Source organism: Struthio camelus, chromosome 26, assembly GCF_040807025.1.
Source record: "Struthio camelus isolate bStrCam1 chromosome 26, bStrCam1.hap1, whole genome shotgun sequence".
Lineage (NCBI taxonomy): Eukaryota > Metazoa > Chordata > Aves > Struthioniformes > Struthionidae > Struthio > Struthio camelus.
This window is the reverse complement of record NC_090967.1, coordinates 4,842,461-4,862,855: the sequence shown is the minus strand read 5'-3', so window position 1 is coordinate 4,862,855 and position 20,395 is coordinate 4,842,461. Positions and strand designations below refer to the sequence as shown.

Here is a 20,395-nt window from a genome sequence, read left to right as displayed (position 1 = left end):
GGGCCCCAGCGGCTGTGGAGGAGATTTTCGACGCTCGCCATGCCAGCTCTTGCCAGTAAAGATGAGAAATTGCTAATAAATTTTTGTGTATTTATCTGTGCTGTGATGGGTCTAATCTTGATCAATGGAACCCTGTTGCTATGAAATATCGCTTTTATGTCTATATTCTATATATTGTTTGTGAAGTAAAAATTTATTTGAAGTTTACTTTTTTTGGTTTTGATTTTTGATTTTTTAATTTATTTGATTTTTTTTGTTTTGTTTTTAATGAAGGAAGAAAATAAATGATGACAAACCCCATCTGTATTTAAATTATCTTTTGCTCTTTTTTCTTTTTCTCCCTTTTCTTCTTTTTCTTTTCTTTCTTTGTTTTGTTTTGTTTTTTTGTTTTGTTTTTTTGTTACCTCTGTGCGTCTCGTCCACAGTTCGCCGTGTGGCCCCTCGCTTCTCCATCTTACCCGTCAGCCATGAAATCATGCCTGGTGGCAACGTCAACATCACCTGCGTGGCGGTGGGTTCGCCCATGCCATATGTCAAGTGGATGCAGGGAGCGGAGGACCTGACGCCTGAAGATGACATGCCTGTGGGCCGTAATGTCTTGGAGCTCACAGATGTCAAGGACTCAGCCAACTACACGTGTGTGGCCATGTCCAGTCTGGGAGTCATTGAAGCCGTTGCTCAGATCACGGTGAAATGTAAGAGAGTGTGAGCACGCTTGCGTGAGCGAGTGCGTGGGTTCCCCAGCTGTGCACGTTTGGAGGAGCGTGCATGCACAAGTGTGTGAGCTGGGGCATGGATGTATATATGTGCAAGGCACGTGTTGGGTGCATGGTCCTAGCAGAGCGTCTGAGCATGTGTGCAAAGAAAACGTGGGCACGTGTCGTGTTTATGCATGTGAGCATTTGTAGGTACGTGGTCATGCCTGACAGCCTTTACCAGTGCATGAGTGGAAGTGTCATTGTACGACTGTGTTTGAGCAAGTGAGTACCTGCTTCTGCTTCTGTCTCCGTGTGTCTGCATGGGGTGAGCCTGTGACTGTCTGGTCATGCCCATGAAGAGTATGGGGGCACAATTATGCATGTAAAAAGGTAGTTGTGCATGAGTGTGTGTGCATGGGAGTAGGAACAACATGGCTGTATGGGCATGTGGGTGCCTGACTGCACGTATGTAAGTCCATGTTGTTACAAGCCTGTCTGTTCGTGCATAGGTATGTGAGCATGAGCAGGAAGACAAACCTGTGCACTGTGAGTGCCATGTGCTGGGATCTGTGCATGTGTCTGGGGATCCCACGCACAAAGAAATTCTCAATGAATGGGAAACTGGTGGCTTGAGATCTTTCCTTGCTTTAGACACTAAACCTTTTGTTAAGAAGAAAACCGACCCCTGCATGCTTGTTTCTGTCCTGGGACATGGGGCTGGCTGGGCAGTCTGTGAGGAGCCTTGGATGGCTTGAAGCCTGCATGCCATCCTGTTCCAAGGTTAGAGATTCAGACAAGGCCCTGAGGATCTCTGGCATGTGTGCCCCTGCGGTAGAGCATAGTTCGGCATCTTAGCAAAGCAGCCGTTGTTGCCTCAGCAAGAGGGGGAGTAACCCCAGCTTCCAGCTAGCGGTTCCCAAGAGGAGCACGGGTGCAATCTTCAACCTGTTCTATCCTCAGCAGGGGAGTATTAAAACCCAAGCGGGATGCCCCTGTGGTTGGGTGAGTGTAGAGCTTTCTGTATGAGCTGGTGTCTACTCTGAGTGATGGCGTTGCCCACGAGGGATGTGGGGGGAAATGGGGTGGGAAAGGATGGGGGGGAGAGGAGGAGAAATACTCTGGAGAAGGGGTGGGTGAAAGCAAAACAGATCCTATTATAGCGGAGCCTCTGAGTAAGGGAGTTCTGACAGTAGAAATGAATAGGGACTATTGAATCTTGACGTGGAACTGAGCTATTTGCACAGGGAGTGGGCTCATGTGCTAGCGAAAGGGTGCCTGGGGCTGGATTGAGGAGCTCTTCTATTTTTCTGTTGTTTTTTTTTCCTTCCCCTCTTTCTCAGTCTTATAATATTAATTTAAAAAGCCATTGTCTAAATACATTGGATCTGCTTCCAACTATCCTACCTCCTCAGATGTGCAATCTTGTCCTGCTGGTACATTCTTCCTTTTGTCTTTCTGTTTGTTTCCTATTCCTTCCCGTGTTCCTGCGTCTGCAGTCTTTTCCAGTCAGAAAATGAAATGGGGAGTTAGCGCTTTAGAGGTGCTCAAGCCTAGAGGAGACGAGATTGGAAAGGATCTAACGCTTGTATTGAGGAAAACGTGTAAAATGTGCTCTTAAAGGTGTCCAATATTTAGCATGCAGTCTCCAGCAAGCTCCAAAGTTAGTCTTCTGGATGAGGGACAAGGGAGGTGAGCATTAACACGTTTGTGGGGTGAGATGAAGCGCTCCCAAGTATTTATAGTTTTCTCGTTCTGGAGAGTACAGTCTGCCCTGTACTATTACCTGCACGCTAAACATGAGAGATTCAGCAGTGCCTGAGCAGGGCAGTCAGTGCAATTTCAGAAGATCTGATTATGTGCTCTGAAGGAGCTCTTGTGAAACTAACTGCTTTTCCCTACTGCCATGTGAGCTGGCGGATGTTCAGCTGAAGCCTGTGCTAATGATTCCAGATGTTTAGCTGAACACTTTTCTTTTGATGGAGCAGTTAAAGGAGGATAATAGAGTGTATAACTAGGTTCATAATATTTCAGCAGCACTTTACTGAACTGCCGCACGGTGATTGGTACTGTGCCTCTGGCTCCTAGAGCCCTAACTAGCCCAATTAGGCACCATTTCCACATATGTTTTTTTTTAAGTGTCTGTTCTTCCTGATTCTCAGCACTCCCCAAGGCTCCTGGGACGCCGGTGGTGACAGAGACGACAGCAACAAGTATCACCATCACCTGGGACTCTGGAAATCCAGACCCTGTGTCCTACTATGTCATTGAATACAAATCTAAAAGCCAGGATGGACCGTATCAGATCAAAGAGGACATCACAACCACACGCTACAGCATTGGGGGACTCAGCCCCAATTCTGAGTATGAGATCTGGGTCTCTGCAGTCAACAGCATCGGGCAAGGGCCTCCCAGCGAGTCAGTGGTCACCCGCACTGGGGAACAGGCTCCTGCCAGTGCCCCCCGTAATGTGCAGGGGCGAATGCTGAGCAGCACCACCATGATTATCCAGTGGGAGGAACCAGTGGAGCCGAATGGGCAGATCCGGGGCTATCGTGTATATTATACCATGGAGCCTGATCAGCCTGTCAGCAACTGGCAGAAGCACAATGTGGACGACAGCCTCCTGACCACGGTGGGCAGCCTCCTGGAAGATGAAACCTATACAGTCCGGGTCCTGGCCTTCACCTCTGTGGGAGACGGGCCTCTTTCTGACCCCATCCAGGTTAAGACACAGCAAGGAGGTGAGCACCTGTGTCACTAACCTTGGATGTGTTGGGCTGCAGGAGGGAGAGATGTTTGCTTGTAGCATTATCCAGGCATGGCTGCTGTGGTCACTAGAACTTTTTTTTTTTTATTGGCTCAATTTGGTTAGAATAGAAATAACCTTCTGGGACGAAGTTTGGCCCAGTGGCTGGAGCCAGAGGACCTGCCACATGTCTTTTCTCAGGAGGGTTGAGGCTTAAGTGGGTAGGGCAGCAATTAGGCATGTTTGCTGTATGGTGCTCTGAAGTGAGATAAATTAGTGCCTGCAGTCTCCCAGCATCTGTAATAGGCCTAAAAACACTCACTGCCCAGGGGATGGTGAAGCTTTACTCTTCTTAAAGTACCCAGAAACTACCTGCTCAGAGCCGCATGGGGAATGATTAGTGAGAAGGGCTGTGTCCTGCACAAGAAAGAGGCAAATGATCCCAGTCTCCGTCTTTGGCAGCTCTGGACCATTTGCTGCCCTTGTCCTGCAGTGGGATCTAACCCTGTACTGCTTTAAAGGAAGGGCCTGCCCATGCGTAGCCTTTTTCTACTGCTCAGATGCTCCTCACACACAGGCCTTGAAGAAAACGGGTTAGGGGTCTTTTAAATAGCCGAGTAAATGTGGTTCCTCCTGTCTCTCATTCCCACTTCCTGTGCCCCATCCTGCCCTGTCCCCCCGGTCCTGTGGGGTCCTTCTCTGTGTCAGTTCCTGGGCAACCGATGAACTTCCGAGCAGAAGCCAAGACAGAGACGAGCATTGTGTTGTCATGGAGCCCTCCCCGCCAGGAGATCATAGTGAAGTATGAGCTCCTCTATAAGGAAGGAGACCACGGCAGGGAGGTGAGTCCAGAGAGGAGCAGCGCAAAGGGTTGGGGCCTGGAGGAACGTCCTGGCCCTCCGTTTCCTGAGGTGGCTGAGCGAGGGGAGCAGGGCTGGTGTCTCCAGGCAGGGCTCGCCTCTGCTCCTTTTTGTTTGTTTTTATTTTTTTCTTCCCCCTCACCCATCTCAGGTGTCGAAGAACTTCGAGCCAACAACCTCGTTCACTGTGGAAGGCCTGAAGCCCAACACTGAGTATGTCTTCCGGCTGGCTGCCCGCTCGGCTCTGGGCCTGGGGGCCTTCACCCCGGAGGTCCGAGAGCGCACCTTGCAGTCTAGTAGGTGTCTCTCCTTTTCCCACCCTTCTCTGAGGGGAAGACAGTCAGGGAGCCGCAAATGGTGGGCACAGGGGTATGGAGCTGTGAGGCACGTGCTGCTGCAGAGTTGCCCGCGTCTAGCGTTACTCCACGGGGAGGTGGGCATCACGGGGCATCCCGGGGACCTGCTGCTTCCTTCCCTTGCCAACGTAGTTAGCCGAAACGCGAGCGCGGGGTGGAGCATGCTGTGGGCCAGGGGAGCGATGGGAGCAGAGGCAAGTTAGCACCATCCACTTGATTGGGGCAGGGGGCAGGCAGGGACAAGCTTGTCGCGACGGGCCAAGGCCCGACCCCAGCGCTTGGTGCTGAGCATGCTCAGGGAGGACGACGTCCCCACCGTCTGTGCAGCGACTTGGCTGTTCAAGAGCAGGAACTGAGCAGGAGGTTTCTGGAAGGGGGGCACCAGCAATGGAGCAAGGAGACAGCGGGGAAATTGGGGAGGAAGAGGAGAAGGGAAGGCGGTTCATGAAAAGTCCCAATGTTTTCACCAGCCTTCGGGAAAGCAGTCCTCATGGGGTTTTTTGTGAATGACTTTGTAGCCCGTGGGAGGAAGGCTGGCTGTCCCGGCGAGCGCTGGGGATGGGCCCGCTTGGGCTTGGGCAGAGCCGGAGAGAGGAGTCATGTGGAGGCTGGGCGGGCGGGGAAGGGGGGCGTTAATGACGCAAGGATGGAGCGTAGGCAACCAAAATGTGCTGGTTTTAGTTTAATGGATTGTCTCCCTTCACTGTTGCCCTGGGGACGATAACCCTGGCCGGCAATATCTCAACCTGGGCTTTTCACAGATCTTTGCTTTTAAATGAGGTGTTTTTTCACTGCATGAGTGGCTGTGGCAGCTGTTCTTTGTGTTTTCTGTCTCCTCTCATCTCTACTAAATCACTCCGCCGCAGTTTGGAGTAGCTGGGAGCAGAACTAACTCAGAAATGGCTCTGGGCACCAGTGTGAGGAGAGCGAGCGCCTGCTCCCGTCCCTCAGAGCCCTTAACAAGGGAGAGCAGCGGGCTCCCAGCCGGGCGCCTGCCCCGGCTTGCTGTTTAATTGTCACCTCCTGCTGTCTCCTTCTCTTCTCCCTCTCTCTCCCTCTCCTCCTGTCCCCCCAGGAGTGGGACGAAAGGGGAGTCTCTCTCTTTACATCCTTACGGGGTGCTTTCTCAGGCCTGCAGTCCATTCAGAGATATTTTGTTTTCTTCCTTCCTTCAGATGGTTTTCCCCCCTTTATTTTTTCTTTTCTTTCTTTCTTTCTTTCTTTTTTTTTTTTTTTTGGGTATCTATATATGTTGAAAGCAAATCCTTTCCTTTGCTGCAAGTCTGCTGGTTCTGATCCAGCATGGGACTGTCAGAGGGACCACCACGGTGAGGGTGGCGGAAAATGGATTGAAAGGACCTGGAAAATAAGCGATGTCAAACTTACCCACACTCTGCTTCTGTTTTGCAAGGGGTTTCCCTCCTGAGAGTCACGGGGAGGGGAGGAAAAGAGACTCTGGGCGTTGTGCTTTCAGGTTTGATGAAAACAGGCTGGAAGCGGGGTGCGGGTGCCGATGGCGGTAGGGCTTAGTGACACTGAATATTACCCCCTAAAGGGTGAAGAGAGGAGGAGCTGGGAAGAGGAAAGCTTTGGGGCTCTCTCTAACCTGGCGCCTGCCCAGAATGAGGCCTGGTTGGTTTCTCTAGCACAGCTTTCATAGGGATAGTTTCATTAATTTAACGCTCTTAAGAACGTCAGCTCGGAGCTGTCTGTGTCCTGTAACATGGTGAAACATTTTTTCCTGGCTGGCTGTTGGAGGAACGAGTCAATTCTCCCTGGTCCGGGCGACATCCTTCGGCTCACAGACCTTCTGGCTCGGGACAGGCTTTTGTGTCTTCCCTCCGCAGCTCCTTTTCTGTTCGCTCCTCCTTGGCCCGCTCCATGGCTCTTGTTTCTCTTCTCTGTCTTTCGCTGCCTGCCTGCCTGCATGCTCTCACAGCCTGCTGAAACCAGCTCCCTGCTCTCTGTCTGTCTGTCTCTCACTGGGCGGTTTCACGCCGTGACGGCATCTTGTCTCTGCAGCAGCAAAGCCTCCTTCATCCTCCTGCCGCCTGCCGTGGCGTTCGGTGCTCTTCCCTTCCTAGCTCTGCGGGCAAGCATGTGCCCGCGTGCCTGCAGCCCTCCCTGCACTGAACACCCTTCTGCACAACACCCTCCGCCTCCCTGTCAGGGAGCTCCTCCCGAGCATCATAACCAAAGTAAAATCCATTAAACTAAAGGTAAAGTATCTTTTTCTTCTTGAAGTAGCTGGGTTTTAACTCTTCAAGTACCAGAGACATAGATTGTGAAAATAACGGACTCTCATGGTTGGAGGAAGCTCTTTTGCCCTTTCTAACTAGCCATGACCTTCCCAGGGCTCCTTAGCAACTCTCCTACTCAGAAATTTCAGAGTGCAACAGACAGGGGTGGGTGCTGTGAGGCTCCATGTGCAGGTGTGGAGGAACAACAGGGATTTCTTACCCTCTGTTTCTTCCAGAGAAAGGATGTTTCCCCCACCCGTTAGCTTTGCTCTCCTTCCCTTCCCCCTTCCTCACAGTATACGAGGTGAAAGAAACTTACTGTACAAAGTCTATGGTACCTAAAGGGTTAAAAAACATTATATTGCACAAGGTCAGTAAGGGTCATTCTTGTGGCTTGGACAGTCAACTTTAAAGCATGTAAAAGATGCAGTTCAGGTGAGTACTGGCTGGTCTCAAGCGGATTCACAAATACAGTCCACCCTGTTGCTGCAGGCTCACACGCACATGCATGGATCCACGCAAACGCAGATAGGTCCTGGAGCCCCTGGGAGGGTGGGGAAGGGTTCCCAAAGAGCTGTCTGCTTGGTGAAAATGGAGACCAGCAGACAAAGACGGTGCCGGCTGGTGGGTTCTTGCCTGTGCTCTGGCTCCCTTTCCAGCAAAGGGGTGTGTTGCAGAAGTGAACGCAGCCTCCAGTTCTGGCTGCAGTACTTTCCCTCCTGCAGACAGCTCCCACTTTATCGATTCTCTCCCCATGCATGCATGCACATGTCCAGGTTTGTGCAGGTTGGGCTGGATTGTGAAGGAAACTCACAGTGCCATGAACTCCCCAGATGCGTCTCCAGTGTGGTCAGCCAGCACTTGGTGGCTGTTTTCATCCAGGTGCTGTAGCCGATGAGAGTGACGGGGAGGGGATCTGGGTGGGATCTGGGCCTTTGGGCTCTTCCCCCTTCTCCCTCACCACCTACCCACCGCTCCTTTTTGACCAGAGAAAGTGCAAACGTTTCCAAAAGGAGGCCTCGCTCCAGGGCCTCTTGGTAGGTCCCTGTGCTGGAGCGTAGAGGGTGAGTGAGCAAGCGAGCGTAACCACGCGCAGCAGCTGCCAGTGCAAACAGTGAACCCAAGTGCCAGCTGGAGCTCCGGCTCTGCTTACTGGGGCTTTCATAATGAGTTTCAGGATGGAAAGGGTAGGTCAGGTCAGACCCTCTCTGCAGTGGGTTTCTCCACCATGGTGGCTATGGCTGGCTTGTTAAGCAGGAAAGGTAGCTTTTAGTACTAGCAGCCCCTGATGGAGAAAGAAGGAAGTGAATGGCCTCATGGCAGGCACTGGAAGAGGGTTGAGTCTTTCTCCTCCATACACTGAAAGGGACTTTAGCCACTTCTGGGATGCGGGAAGGAGCAGTGCACCTGCCCATTTTGGAGATGGTGGTGCTGAAGCAATCACAGCAGATGGAGAGAGCTATGGGGGGAAGGAAATCCACCTGCAGCTATCTGCCACCCTGCTCTCTGGCCTTTGTGCAGGTAGCTTCCAAAAATGAAATTGGTGTTGAAAATTCCCGTTACTGCTATAGCTGGGATTCTGGGGGAAGGGGAAGAGTAACTCAGTCTAGAGGAGCTAGTAGCAGGGCAGGCTGCATCTTAAAAGCCAGTCATGTGCAGAAACCCACCAGGAGCTTGGTCTGGCCTTGTAGCTCAGTTTCTCTTGTTCTCTTGTAAGAAAGTCTTATAAGTTAGCAGTTGAAGCATGGAAGGTAGGTAAACAGACTGGGAATGTTCTGGAAGGAGTCACTTTTTATATCAGTATTATTTTATTATTATGATTTTCTTTTTGATGTTTTTCTTTTAAATTATTGGCTTGATTTGTCTTTTATTTTTAAGTTTATTACTTTTGGTTTTCTTTGTTTGACATATTTTGTATTATTTTGCGTGGCTAGCCATGGTCAGGGATTGTCATCACTCAGGCTGTGGAATTTCTTAGCATAAGGTTTTCATTTTGCCATTTTAAATTAAGCCACAGCTTAGGAATGAAGCTTCAAAAGTAGAGTACAAAACCCAAAATGACCTGTTGGGCAGAGTGCACGGTGCAGTGTGAGGACTTTCTTCACTGCTATTGCAAAACCCCTTCTTTTCATTTAATGGAGGCATGTGCAAAACATGGCTTTTCCTCCGATGCAAACTGCGAAAAGCGTGACTTGATTTAGTCAAGAGTCCTCAAGGCAAGTTGGGCCTAAACTTCTGTTTTTGAGTCAGGGATGGGAGTAAAAGATTTTAAGAAATCATTCCTTGGTAAAGAGCTTTTGGTTGATTAAAAAACAGCAGAGGAAATGGGAGTAGCCAGCATTTATTTCCTCTCTTGCTTCTTTCAGATGATGCTTTGAGAGTTTACAAGGACGCCTCAGTTTCTGGCAGCCTCTGCAGAGTTAAAAACTATCTATTGCAGTTTGACTGTATTAGCTGAGATTGGGGGTGCAGGTTTGCTTGAAAATTCGTAATGCTCTCTGCTAGGTTCGATTGATAGTAATTAGTGATTGAAAGAAGTCTGGCCTAAGATTGCCCAAAGTGGCCAGTGTTCCTAGCCTATGGCCGGTTATGGAAATGGCTGGCTCTTTTGTCCAGAGTTCACGAAGGTCCCAGACCTGTGGGGCCTCATGCCTTCCTGGGAACAAACCTGTATTTCTTGCAGTTCTCCCAGTGTCTCGAGGCATGGGCTCGGTGTGCCCCGGCACATAGCGACTGACAGAGCTGGTGGTAGTGTGCCGCTTCCTACTGGGCAGACCTCAGCAAAAGCACCTAGTGCAGCTCAGTAAAATCTAAATGAGCAACCTGGCACTAGGGAGCTGTGATTTACACCTTCCCCATCTCCTGAAAATCAACCTTTTGATGGTTGGCTCCGGCAGCAGTCAGGACACACAGCTGCGTAGGGCCAGCTTTTCCAAGGTGTTCTGGGGTTTTCAGGAGGACTCTTCAGTCATTTAGGCAGTGAGGTATGCTGACACTTCTGAAAACTTCTTGAATACCTTGAAAACCCTGCTCCCTCACCCCTTTGCAAATCTTTTCTCCAAAAACCTCCTGTCTAAATGCTTTCTGCCATACCACATTGGGTGCTCGTTGCTTGGCAGTATTCTAGGCGTTACTGCTATGGTTTTTAGCCTCCTGGCAGCTTGTGGACAACTAAGAGCTTATATCTGGAGGTACAGACTCTTAAATGATGAATAACTCCTGGCAAAAGATTTCCTTTCTCACTTACTTTTCTCAGATCGCTTCAAACAAATACGAGATTACTCAGACCTTGGTTTGGAAACGAGTCCAGGGTTTGCCAAACGGCTGTAAAACCAGGAGCTAAGAGGAACGGTCTGTTATAGGATAGCAGTTTTGTGCCAGGCACTCCTATTAGGAGCAGCAGGACCCGTCTTGGCTAGCCCGCTGTTTCAGCCCTTTGCTTTATAACATTTCGGTTTTGAGGCCGTGTTTCACTTCTGTTGGCTTTTTTCTTTTCCTTAAAAAAAAAAAAAAAGACCAACAACAAAAAGCTCTCTTCTTTTTTAATTTTATCTTCCTGAACCAAATTTTTGTACGTTTTATTTTAGATTTTTTTGTTATCATTTTCTTTTTTTTGTTTTTTTTTCCTTTTATCTTTCCCATCTTTTGTTTTCTCCCCCTTCTTCCCTCTCCCCTCCTGAATTTTCCCCCCTCGTAGAACCGTCCGCCCCCCCTCAAGACGTAAAATGCGTCAGCACCAGATCCACCGCCATTCTGGTAAGTTGGCGGCCACCTCCGGCCGAAAGCCAAAATGGCGTCCTGGCTGGATACAGCGTCTACTATCGAGCGCTGGACTCGGAGGACACGGAGCTTAAGGAGGTGAATGATATCCCCCCAACCACCAGTCAGATCCTCCTGGAGTCTCTGGAGAAGTGGACAGAGTATCGCATCACTGTCGTGGCTCATACGGAGGTGGGGCCGGGCCCGGAGAGCTCGCCGGTTATCGTCCGAACAGATGAAGATGGTAATTGCGCTCTTTTTTCGGTTGGTGTTGTTTGTTCCGAGTCCCCTTGTGAATGCTTGTCCCTGAAGCGGACTTTTTCCACCGAGGGGGAGGATGCAATGGGTCCCATTTTGTGGCTGATTTCTGATGCAAGAATAAAGCCTGAACGGGGCCTCAACCCAACGGTGCCTCCCACCAAGAGGGCTCAAAGATGGGGAGCAGCACCTGCTGCCATCTCCCTAGGCCCCTCTGAGAATTGGGGTCTGTAGGATTTTCCTTTACAGTTTATGGTATTTTTTTAAGGGAGTTGGGTTTTTGTTTTTGTTTGTTTTTTTAACATCAAGCCTCTGGGCCTTGTCTGCACCATTTTTCCCAAAGAGATATCCTTACTGAGCAAGGAGATGACTTTTGTAAGTCATATCCAAACTTTTCAGGCTTTCTTACTCCATCCCAAAGAAAAAGCAAGAAAATAAACCCCACAGGTTTCCCTGCTTGTTTCCCTGCCTTTCTGCCCACATCCAAATGGACAGACTATCTCGCTCAGAGAAATTACGGATTTTGTGCAGATGAGGGTCTCATGCACTGTTCCCTTCAAAAAAATCACCCCAAATTCCATCCAAGACATCTCTTGTCTCCTGTCCTGAGATTATGCAGCTGCTGTAACCGCCAACCTGCCTGCCACACCTGAGAGACAAGAGAGCTCCAAGGGCAAGTCTCCGCATCCTGTCCACCCTAACATCCCGCAGGCCTGGCCAGAGCTTTCCTGGCTCATGAGAAATTGGCTTTGCCCTCAGAGTTTGATCTGGAACTCTATGGCTTCTTCCACCCAAGCAAACTGGGAGAAGGAGCCTGCGGAAGGATGGCCGGACTATGAGGTGGACCTGTTTACATGCATCCAGATCTCTGAGCCACTTAGATTAGGTCTCCCAGAACTGTTTCCCAGTTTCGCTGGATAAAGGCCAACGACAGATGATGTGTTCACTGCTTTGCCTGTTAAGTCTCCCCCTCCTTTCAGGGCTGTAGATTCAGTGTGCGTATATCCCTCTGCAAGTGAAGTAGCAGGCTCCAGATGGGAAACCACGAGTGACTCCTGCCCTTCTCTTCCTTTCCTCGCAGTGCCCAGTGCGCCACCTCGGAAAGTGGAGGTGGAGGTCCTGAACTCAACTGCCATCCAAGTGTTCTGGCGCTCTCCAGTCCAGAACCGCCAGCATGGCCAAATTCGCGGCTACCAGGTCCACTATGTACGCATGGAGAACGGAGAGGCCAGGGGGTTGCCCCAGATCAAGGATATCATGCTGGCTGATGCCCAGGTAAGGACTCCCTTCTTGCTCCAGTCTCCTCTTCTCTCGTGGAGGCTTTGAGGGGGTGGGTACTCCAGCTGCCTTGTCTCATCCCAAGCAACATATTGCTGAAGAAAGTAGAGGAGTGTCTGCTATGATAAAAGGTATATGTTATCTTTCTGCAGTTTATTTGCGCTCCCAGACAATAGCTGTTGTGGAAGAGTATGAACTGCTCTCCCAGCACTCAACTAAGCACCGTCCATGTGTCTGGGAGGTCTTTTAAGATAGGCAAAGGCCACAGTGGAATCTACTAATTTCTCCCACTCTACTTCTTCCTTCATGCTGGCCTGGTAACTTCCGACCTTGTGTGGCTGCTTGCTCAGGGACTCCGTCCTCATGCTGTGTCTCTGTCTTTCCCTTCTTTCCCCTCTTGTATTCTCATGTGCAAAACCTCTCTTGTTCTCTGTCCAGTGGGAAACAGATGACACTGCTGAATACGTAAGTAAAAAAGCAAAAATTCTCCTGTCCTGGTTCTGTCCCTTCCCTTCTCCCACTTCATGTTGTGTTTTGGTATTTTCCTTTTCCTTTAATTTTTGCAGTGCCAGTGTTTTAAAGCCTGTTGTTGGTATTCCCATGCATTCTCCCTACCCTGTTCACTTCGCTCTGCAACCCTGTGTGATTGTGTAGTTTGTCAGCACGTGGCAATACTGCAGGGTTTTCCCTTAGGCTCTGGAGGAAAGATGAGTTTGCTGTTCCTCCACAGGGAAGCAGCTGAGGCGTTGAATTTGGGACCAAGCTGTCTTGCACATACGTTCAAAGGCAGGCTGGTCTGCGACCATCTCTGGACATAGCTTGTGTCTAAAAAAAATAGGTTAAAAAATGTTAAACATTCAAAGCCCTGCAAGTTCCAAACCATCAGGGCATGTACAAATGCTTCGTGCCCTTAAAGGGCCGAGGTTCCTAGCTATCCGTTGATATGAAGCATTAAATCACTGTTGGCCCTTTTACTTTCTAAGTGGCCCTTAAGATCAACCTGGCTGTTTGGTTGGCTTTTGCTACTTCTGTTAAAGTGCTGAATGGTTTTGCTGATCTTACAGCTACAAGTGAGTAGGAGAAAGCCTTTCCTTCTTGGAATGACAGGATCCCAGGATAGTGCTCTACAAAAGTGAAGTGCCTCTGTTTTACAGATGAGGAAACTGAGTCTCACGAAAGGCGAGGTCTCTTGCCTAACATCTTAGCAAAGTTCAGTGGCAAGTGTGAAAAAAGGATGGGTTTCTGCCAGAAGATAGACCTGTCCCCCTTCCTAAGGGCTTCTAAACATGTTCATCAAAATCCTACTGGTTTGAAGTTCTGCTGTTCCACTTCCTGCTCTGGTTTGGGGCCAGTATGAACATTTCCAGGACTAGTAAACTTCCCTGTGCTGCCCTGAAATTTAATATTTATAGTACTAAGGGGCAATGAGGAATGAGGGAAGAGGATTCACAAGATTCACATCTCCCTCCTTTTCAGGGCCTTGGAGAAAACTCTGCTGCATATGCCCCCGTCCTGTTTGATTTAGCACGGGTGTACCTGTTACAATGCAGCCCTTTGAAGGGCTGAGTGCTTCACTAGGAAGGGCTGTTCTTGAAGCCCATCTTTTAACAAAAGCTCTTGGGAGCCAGGTGTGTTGAGGCTGATAGAGGATGGAGGAAGGAGGGTGTTGGGGATTTAGTGGAGAGCTTTAGCGTGCAAGCAGAAAATGTTGACTTGCACTTTGCATTAAAGCAATCCCTTTAATATTATGAAGGCATTAAAAAATATCTCTGAGGAGGGCAGGGAGGAGAGTGGTGGGAGGAGGGGAGAAAAAAGTGTAATCTCCTTGAAACCACTGAGAACTCCTCTGAGACGGCATAGTGAAGTGGAATGCTTTGAAGAGTGCGACAGTATTTTGATGGCTGAAGCATCTTGTGTTGAGATGGGAATGTGTTAGAGATGGATCTGGAGGAGAGCACATTTGACTCTGTCCCTGCAGAGGCATGCTCTGTTTACAGAGGGGCTCTCTGCAGCTGAAGCATGCATGCCCCTTGCTAAAGGAATGTGGTTGTCTTCCCCCTGCCAGTTGCCACATCTGCCCAGTTGCCAAGGAGTGTCTCATGGTTTCATATTCAGTGAATGTTCCTGCATGCTAGAAAAGAGCTGAGACTCCTGCAAGGAGGAGAGAGCTAGCTGTGTGTATGTACACACAGATATTCACATCGTTTTCCTTTGGAATTTTGCAAACAGGAAATGATCATTGCTGGGCTCCAGCCTGAGACTGCATATTCCATTACCGTAGCCGCCTACACCATGAAGGGAGATGGTGCTCGCAGCAAACCGAAAGTGGTCACCACCAAGGGTGCAGGTAAGAGTCTTTTCCTGACCCTTTGGGATTCACCAGTTTTTTAGTACCCCAAAGCCAAGAAGCTCTTTCTCTAGACTCAGCTTCTTGCCTCCCTTCATGAAGAGGACAGACTTGAAAGAAATGCCACTCTGCCCCTGAGGACAAAATTATGCTTCGTAGGGTAGAAAACATTTCATTCCTTACAGGTAGCCCTCTCTAAATTAGGTAATTTTCTGTGCAGTGCTGCAGAAAGCCCACATAAACACCCAGTAATGCAACAGAGGGTGAATTCATTGCTTGTAATCTGAATTCAAGTGCACTACAAGTAAATAGAATCTGTGCCTGATCTGACCTCTGTGGTGACACTGGAGGCTCTGTAGCTTTGATGGTCAGTGCACGCACAGGTATCTTGAGGAGCAGGAGACTCAGAGGTCTGCTGTAATGGTGTTGACTCGCAAAAAGCTGAAATGCAGCAGGGAGAGAGTGGTGGCTTATACTGCCCGCTCTCCTCCTCTTCCAGCACTGTGTCTGAAATGTACCTCTCCTCTTTGCTCAGGACTAGCGATCGGTCTGAAAGGAGACCACTGACAGTACTGACCTTTTCTTGCATGTGTTTCTGGGACCTGTCTGTCTGCCTCTACCATCCAGATTCATTCCTCCCTTTGACCTATTCTTTGTGGCAAAGTGTCTGTCAGCCTCAGTGCAGAGGATGCAGGACCGTGCTGGGATGGCAGGCCTGAACAGGGGAATGACAAAGGTCAACAGGCTATCCCTTGCTTCTTCAAACAGTTCTGCTGCAGGCAGAAAGGAGAGATATGCTCCCCATGAGTCCTCTCAGCACCTGCATTCTTGTGCTTTCTTCTGTGCTCTGGCAGCTAAACCTCTGCTCTGCAGCACAGGAAAGGTTTTCTGCAGTGGAGGGAGACTGCTGAGCCTGGACCTAGAGTTGACTTTCCCGCAACTTGTCTCTTTTGGACTGTGGTTACCTCCTCCTACCCCATCTTGGTCATGCCCTTCCTTTTGCTGATGCTGTCAGCTTTCTCCTCTTTTCTTTTCTTTTCTTTGTCTAGTCCCTTCCCATCCCTGGTTTTCTCTTCATTTTCTTCTTAGTCTTGGGGCAGTCATCTTCCTCCTGCCCGTCGCAGCTGCATAAACTGACGTCATCCCCTGCTTCTGGAAGAACAATGCTCACTGCCTCTGAAGGGATCAGAGGCCTTTGGTCAATGCAGCATGATTAACCTGGAAACCCCTGCTCAGGCTTTGGAGGCAGCACAGACACTCAGCCGAGCGCACAGGACAGGGGGGGCTCAGGAGGCCTGGCCTGGAACGCGCAGGGCTGGGGCTGTGCCTGCCCTCCGTGCCCTTTTCGTTTTCTCTGCCCCAGCTCGCATCTTCATCCTGTTCTACGTTCTTGTCTTCAGACAAGTAAATGGGATTTCAGCCTTTCTCCCCCCTTTTGCCTCTCCTGCCTAGTTAAGAGATGGTACCTAAGAGAACAAGGTTGCTTTCCGGGACACTGAGTCTTGCAGATGTCACAGCATGGTGCATTTTGATGCCGGCATCCAGACTCTTGTCCTCCCACTTTGTAGTGTCAGTGCACCTAAGCCATTTCCTTCACTCAGCTTCTTCTTCTTTCCCTTCCTGCTTTGCCCATGTTTCTTCTCACCATCTCTGTGGTTCTCTCCTCTTATTTCCTTCTTCCTGAGTCTTTTTACCCTTTCCACTGTTCTCTTCTGGAGCCTTTCTCTCTCCCTATCTCCCTTGTCATTCTCCCTTGTCATCTGCCCTTCATCTCTTCCCATTAGGATTTGCAATGCAGGTGATCAGTCACAGAGGGATGTTTTCTCCAGCACGGCAGCTATTACCCAAAACTCAATTTCCCCCAACTTGAAATAGCTATTTAAAAAAAAAAAAAGTCTTTCAAATGGCTCTGTAACATTCTTATCTTCTTCGCAGTGTTGAGTCAATATACCTTCTGAGAGGAAAGATTTCTTTCTTTATCATTCAGGGCTAGGGGCTGAATTTAAATACTGTAATACATCCAATTTTCTCCTTTAGTGTCCAAACCAATTGCAAAATAAAACACTTACTCCCCCTTTCCTCTCACCTTTCTACTAGGCAGTATTTGTTTTGTAAATGTATTATTTTCAAGCTCAGCTGATTATAGTAACGTTTGAGATAAAAACCAAAACATAAAGGTAATGGCATTGTTTTTCTCCATAATGTGTTCCTTTAGCATTTCCAAGGGAGGTTTTCCCAGCACTGTTCCCTAGCTCTTCTTTGGCAGTTCAAAACGAATGAAGCTTTTGTTTCAGAGACAACCCCTCATCTCTGTGTTCCGCTGTCAGGTGATGCAGCAGGCAGAGTGGCTACCTCGATTTGATTCTGCCAGGATCCCTGGCACACGCAGCCTTCTTCCCTGCCTCTTCCCTCCTTTGCTGGCCGTGTTACAGCTTTCCACCCTCTGGATGCTCTGCCTGCCCCTTGCTGTGAGAGTGGGCCTGGATCTCTCTTAAGCTCCATTTTCTCTCCTTCTCCTGTTCAACCACAAGAAATAGCAAGGCAGAGAGAAGGAAATTAGATCTCTAAAAGTGGAGAGAGCGTAAATGATGCGTGAGCTGCTGGAATTAATGCTCTGGGTTCTCCAGCTCCGGCATCCTCTGGGGCTGTGCATGCCATTTAACTGTGGCTGTGGGCTTGCTTAGCAGCTGGGCAGTGCCAGGGCTCATTAGACAGAGGCACTGTTGAGCCCCTGCCATATCTGCCAAGCAAGGAGGAACTGACAAGTTAAGGAGGGAGCTAGCTGAAAACACACCAACGCTTAGATGGCCCTTCCCATTCCCCAGAGGAGAGGCACTGCGTGGAGTTAAGCACCAGCTCTCCCTCCCCTCTGCCTCTCTCAGATTCTGGGCTCTGTTTCCACTCTCTCTGTGCTTCCTTCTTTCTGTACCCAACTGGGTGATCGGATGCCTGCCAGATTCGCTTCAGCTGGCCTCGTGCCTGCTGCTCAGGACCTGGGGCTGCCCAGACTTCCTTTCCCATCCTTCATTACTTTACCCTCGGCAGCTCTGGCCTTCCCAGCCTGAGCCAATCTGTTCCAGTCTTTCTGCGTGAGCTGTGCTGTGTAATGGACAGAGAGAGAGGCTGGGAGTTTGGGGGATTCCTGCATTTGTTCTTCCCTGCCCAGGGAGGCAGGCTGCTCAGATGATAAGGAAAGGAGGCTGGGAGTCAGGACTCCTGTGTTCTTTCTTCCCAGCTGTGGGAAAGCGTGTGGTACGGTGATAAGAGAGGGCATTGAAAGAGAGGAGCTGTGCTCACCTTGCAACCTGTCCTATGGAAAGGGAAGAAAATGACCCCAGAAATATGTCAGAACCTCGCAGTTGAAACTCTGGCAGTGCATCTCATTTCCGAAACTTGATAGACACCCTCTGCCTGTGTAGGGGATGGGTAGCAGCAGTCCTGTTCACAGGTGGAGACACTGAAGTACACAGACTTTAGGTGAAACCTTGTCACTGATTCAGGGAACCTGCTTCTGTGCTCAAGAATCTCTGCGTCTTCTTCCCAATCACCTTGGCCCGCGGTTGACTGAAGGTGTCTTGTCTTCTCTCCCAGTCCCAGGGAAGCCCATCCTGTCTGTGCACCAGACAGAGGAGAACACTCTCCTGGTGAAATGGGAGCCTCCGTTGGATGCGGAAGGCCAGGTGATGGGCTACCGGCTCCAGTTTGGCCGTAAGGATGTCGACCCCCTGGCTACCTTGGAGTTCACTGCCCTGGAGGATAAGTACACCGCTCCCAGCATCCACAAGGGCGCCACGTATGTTTTCAAGCTGGCCGTGAAAAGCCGGGCTGGCTTTGGGGAGGAAGCTGTGCAGGAACTCACCACCCCTGAAGACATCCCCAAAGGTTACCCCCAAATCCTCGAGGCGAGCAACATCACTTCCATGTCAGTCCAGTTTGGCTGGCTCCCCCCCGTGCTGGCTGAGAGGAATGGAGCCATCGTCAAATACACCGTGGCCTACCGGGAAGCCGGTTCTCCTGGCAACCCACTGGAAAAAGACCTGCCCCCCTCCCCAGAGAACTCGTACACCCTCAACGGCCTCAAACCCAACACCGCCTATGATGTTAAAATCCGTGCTCACACCAGTAAAGGCCCCGGGCCGTACAGCCCGACTGTCCAGTATCGGACGTTCCAGCTGGATCAAGGTAGGACTTACCGGTTTCTCCTCCCTCTCTCTCCTTGTAACCGGGACTGGTGCCAGGAGGCAGAGAGCTGGAGAGGTCAAGCCAGCCTCAGCCAGGCTTGTGAGTAAATGCAAAGCACTCCGGTTTCGCACTCAGTCCCTCAGCTCCTCTCTGCCTTATGCCAGGTAAGTCCCTTTTACCACTTTCTTCTAAGTTAAGTCCGGACACCCTTCTTACACTGGCACCTGAAGTGGGGGGCCAGTCGCTATACAGGTGGGAAGAGCATTTTCTTCAGCTTTTGTAAGCAGCCAAAAGAAAACAAAAATATCAAAAAGACTCAAATGTGACCTGGGATGGGTTTCCTCACCTGAGCATGCTCAGAAATCCAGCACCTCGTTCCTGCAGCAACCACCCAGACCCGTAGCGTGCGCCGAGCACGGGCAGGGTGAGGGCAAAGCCGCGCACTCTCCCTCACCGCTCCCCAGGGTTAGGCACGGGGACAGGGAGCACTGGGAGATGGACCTTGGCAAAACTCAAGCAAAGTGTGGAGGAGGGAGCAAGCCCTTCCATTCCCGCAGCTGCAGCCAGCCGCAGACTGGCAACCCCTTTTTGTCAGTGTCTGACGTTCTCTCCCTTCTCTTTTCTTGATCTTTCTTCCCTCTGCTACCTTCTCTTCTTTCTCCCTTTCCTCTTTACTTTTCTTCTGGCAGTTTTACCCAAAAACTTCAAGGTGAAGTTGGTGACAAAGACGTCTGTCCTCTTGAGCTGGGAGTTTCCTGAGAATTACAACTCTCCCACCCCATACAAGGCAAGTGGAAGGGAAGGATCAGAACTATCTTCCCTCTGTCTCCTGGGAGTGTTGTCTGTTGGTTTGAGTAAGAGGTTTTAAGAGCCAGGAATTCTGGCTTCGTTTCCCAGATACGGGCAGTGTGTAATGGTTAACCACATTAGATCAAGGAAGTGGGCTGAGAATCAGGACTGTTGAGTTGCATTCCCACATCCGTTATCACATGATTACCTTCCTAAGCAAGTTGATACAATTTTGCCATTTCCAGATAAAAAATTCTCTTTCCAGAGAAGTTTCAAGGCTTTGTCCTTTTTCTGCCTTACGCTTGGAGGCCCTGCAGCGGGCACAAGAGAAGGGCAAAGTTCCTCACTCAAATGGCCCTGGTGTTTGCACTAGTTCTGACAGAGCTGGACGGAGCACGGCACAGCTGAATGGCTTGCGTTCTCTGCAAACCGAGGCAATGGAGGAGGAGGAGTATGGTAGAATCAGTAGTATCAGCCTTGATAACGGTATGACTTTGCTGGCTCTTCGCCTCCCGCAGATCCAGTACAACGGGCTGAATGTCGATGTGGATGGCCGCACCACCAAGAAACTCATTACCAACCTGAAGCCCCGCACGTTCTACAACTTTGTTCTCATGAACCGAGGCAATAGCATGGGTGGCTTGCAGCAGAACGTCGCTGCCTGGACCGCTGCTGACATGTTATCTAAGAAGCCAGAGGTGACCCACAAGCCCGATGCTGATGGCAACGTGGTGGTGATTCTCCCAGATGTGAAGAGCTCTGTGCCTGTCCAGTAGGTTTCTGTTAAATTGCAGACTTAATGCACTTGGTTTATGTTGCAGGGGGTCAGTGCTGGTGGCTGGAGTCCACAGCACAGGCCCAGCACGGGTAGTGGCAGAGTGA

The 20,395-nt window shown here is 49.9% G+C and overlaps 1 protein-coding gene across 13 annotated transcripts in view; it reads left to right on the top strand.

The window, feature by feature from the left end:
- PTPRS (protein tyrosine phosphatase receptor type S) overlaps window positions 1-20,395 on the top strand; it is a 151,081-nt gene that overhangs the window by 101,966 nt on the left and 28,720 nt on the right. For 6 of the 13 annotated variants that reach the window (XM_068919542.1, XM_068919537.1, XM_068919543.1 and 3 more), the window contains 11 exons: window positions 426-695; window positions 2,858-3,439; window positions 4,153-4,286; window positions 4,456-4,600; window positions 10,598-10,903; window positions 11,999-12,192; window positions 12,634-12,660; window positions 14,425-14,542; window positions 18,134-18,724; window positions 19,414-19,511; window positions 20,032-20,285. In XM_068919542.1, coding sequence (XP_068775643.1) covers window positions 426-695; window positions 2,858-3,439; window positions 4,153-4,286; window positions 4,456-4,600; window positions 10,598-10,903; window positions 11,999-12,192; window positions 12,634-12,660; window positions 14,425-14,542; window positions 18,134-18,724; window positions 19,414-19,511; window positions 20,032-20,285 — 2,719 coding nt within the window. The remainder of the gene's footprint in view (window positions 1-425; window positions 696-2,857; window positions 3,440-4,152; window positions 4,287-4,455; window positions 4,601-10,597; window positions 10,904-11,998; window positions 12,193-12,633; window positions 12,661-14,424; window positions 14,543-18,133; window positions 18,725-19,413; window positions 19,512-20,031; window positions 20,286-20,395) is intronic. The other 7 variants (XM_068919540.1, XM_068919545.1, XM_068919539.1 and 4 more) reach the window with 2 other exon arrangements.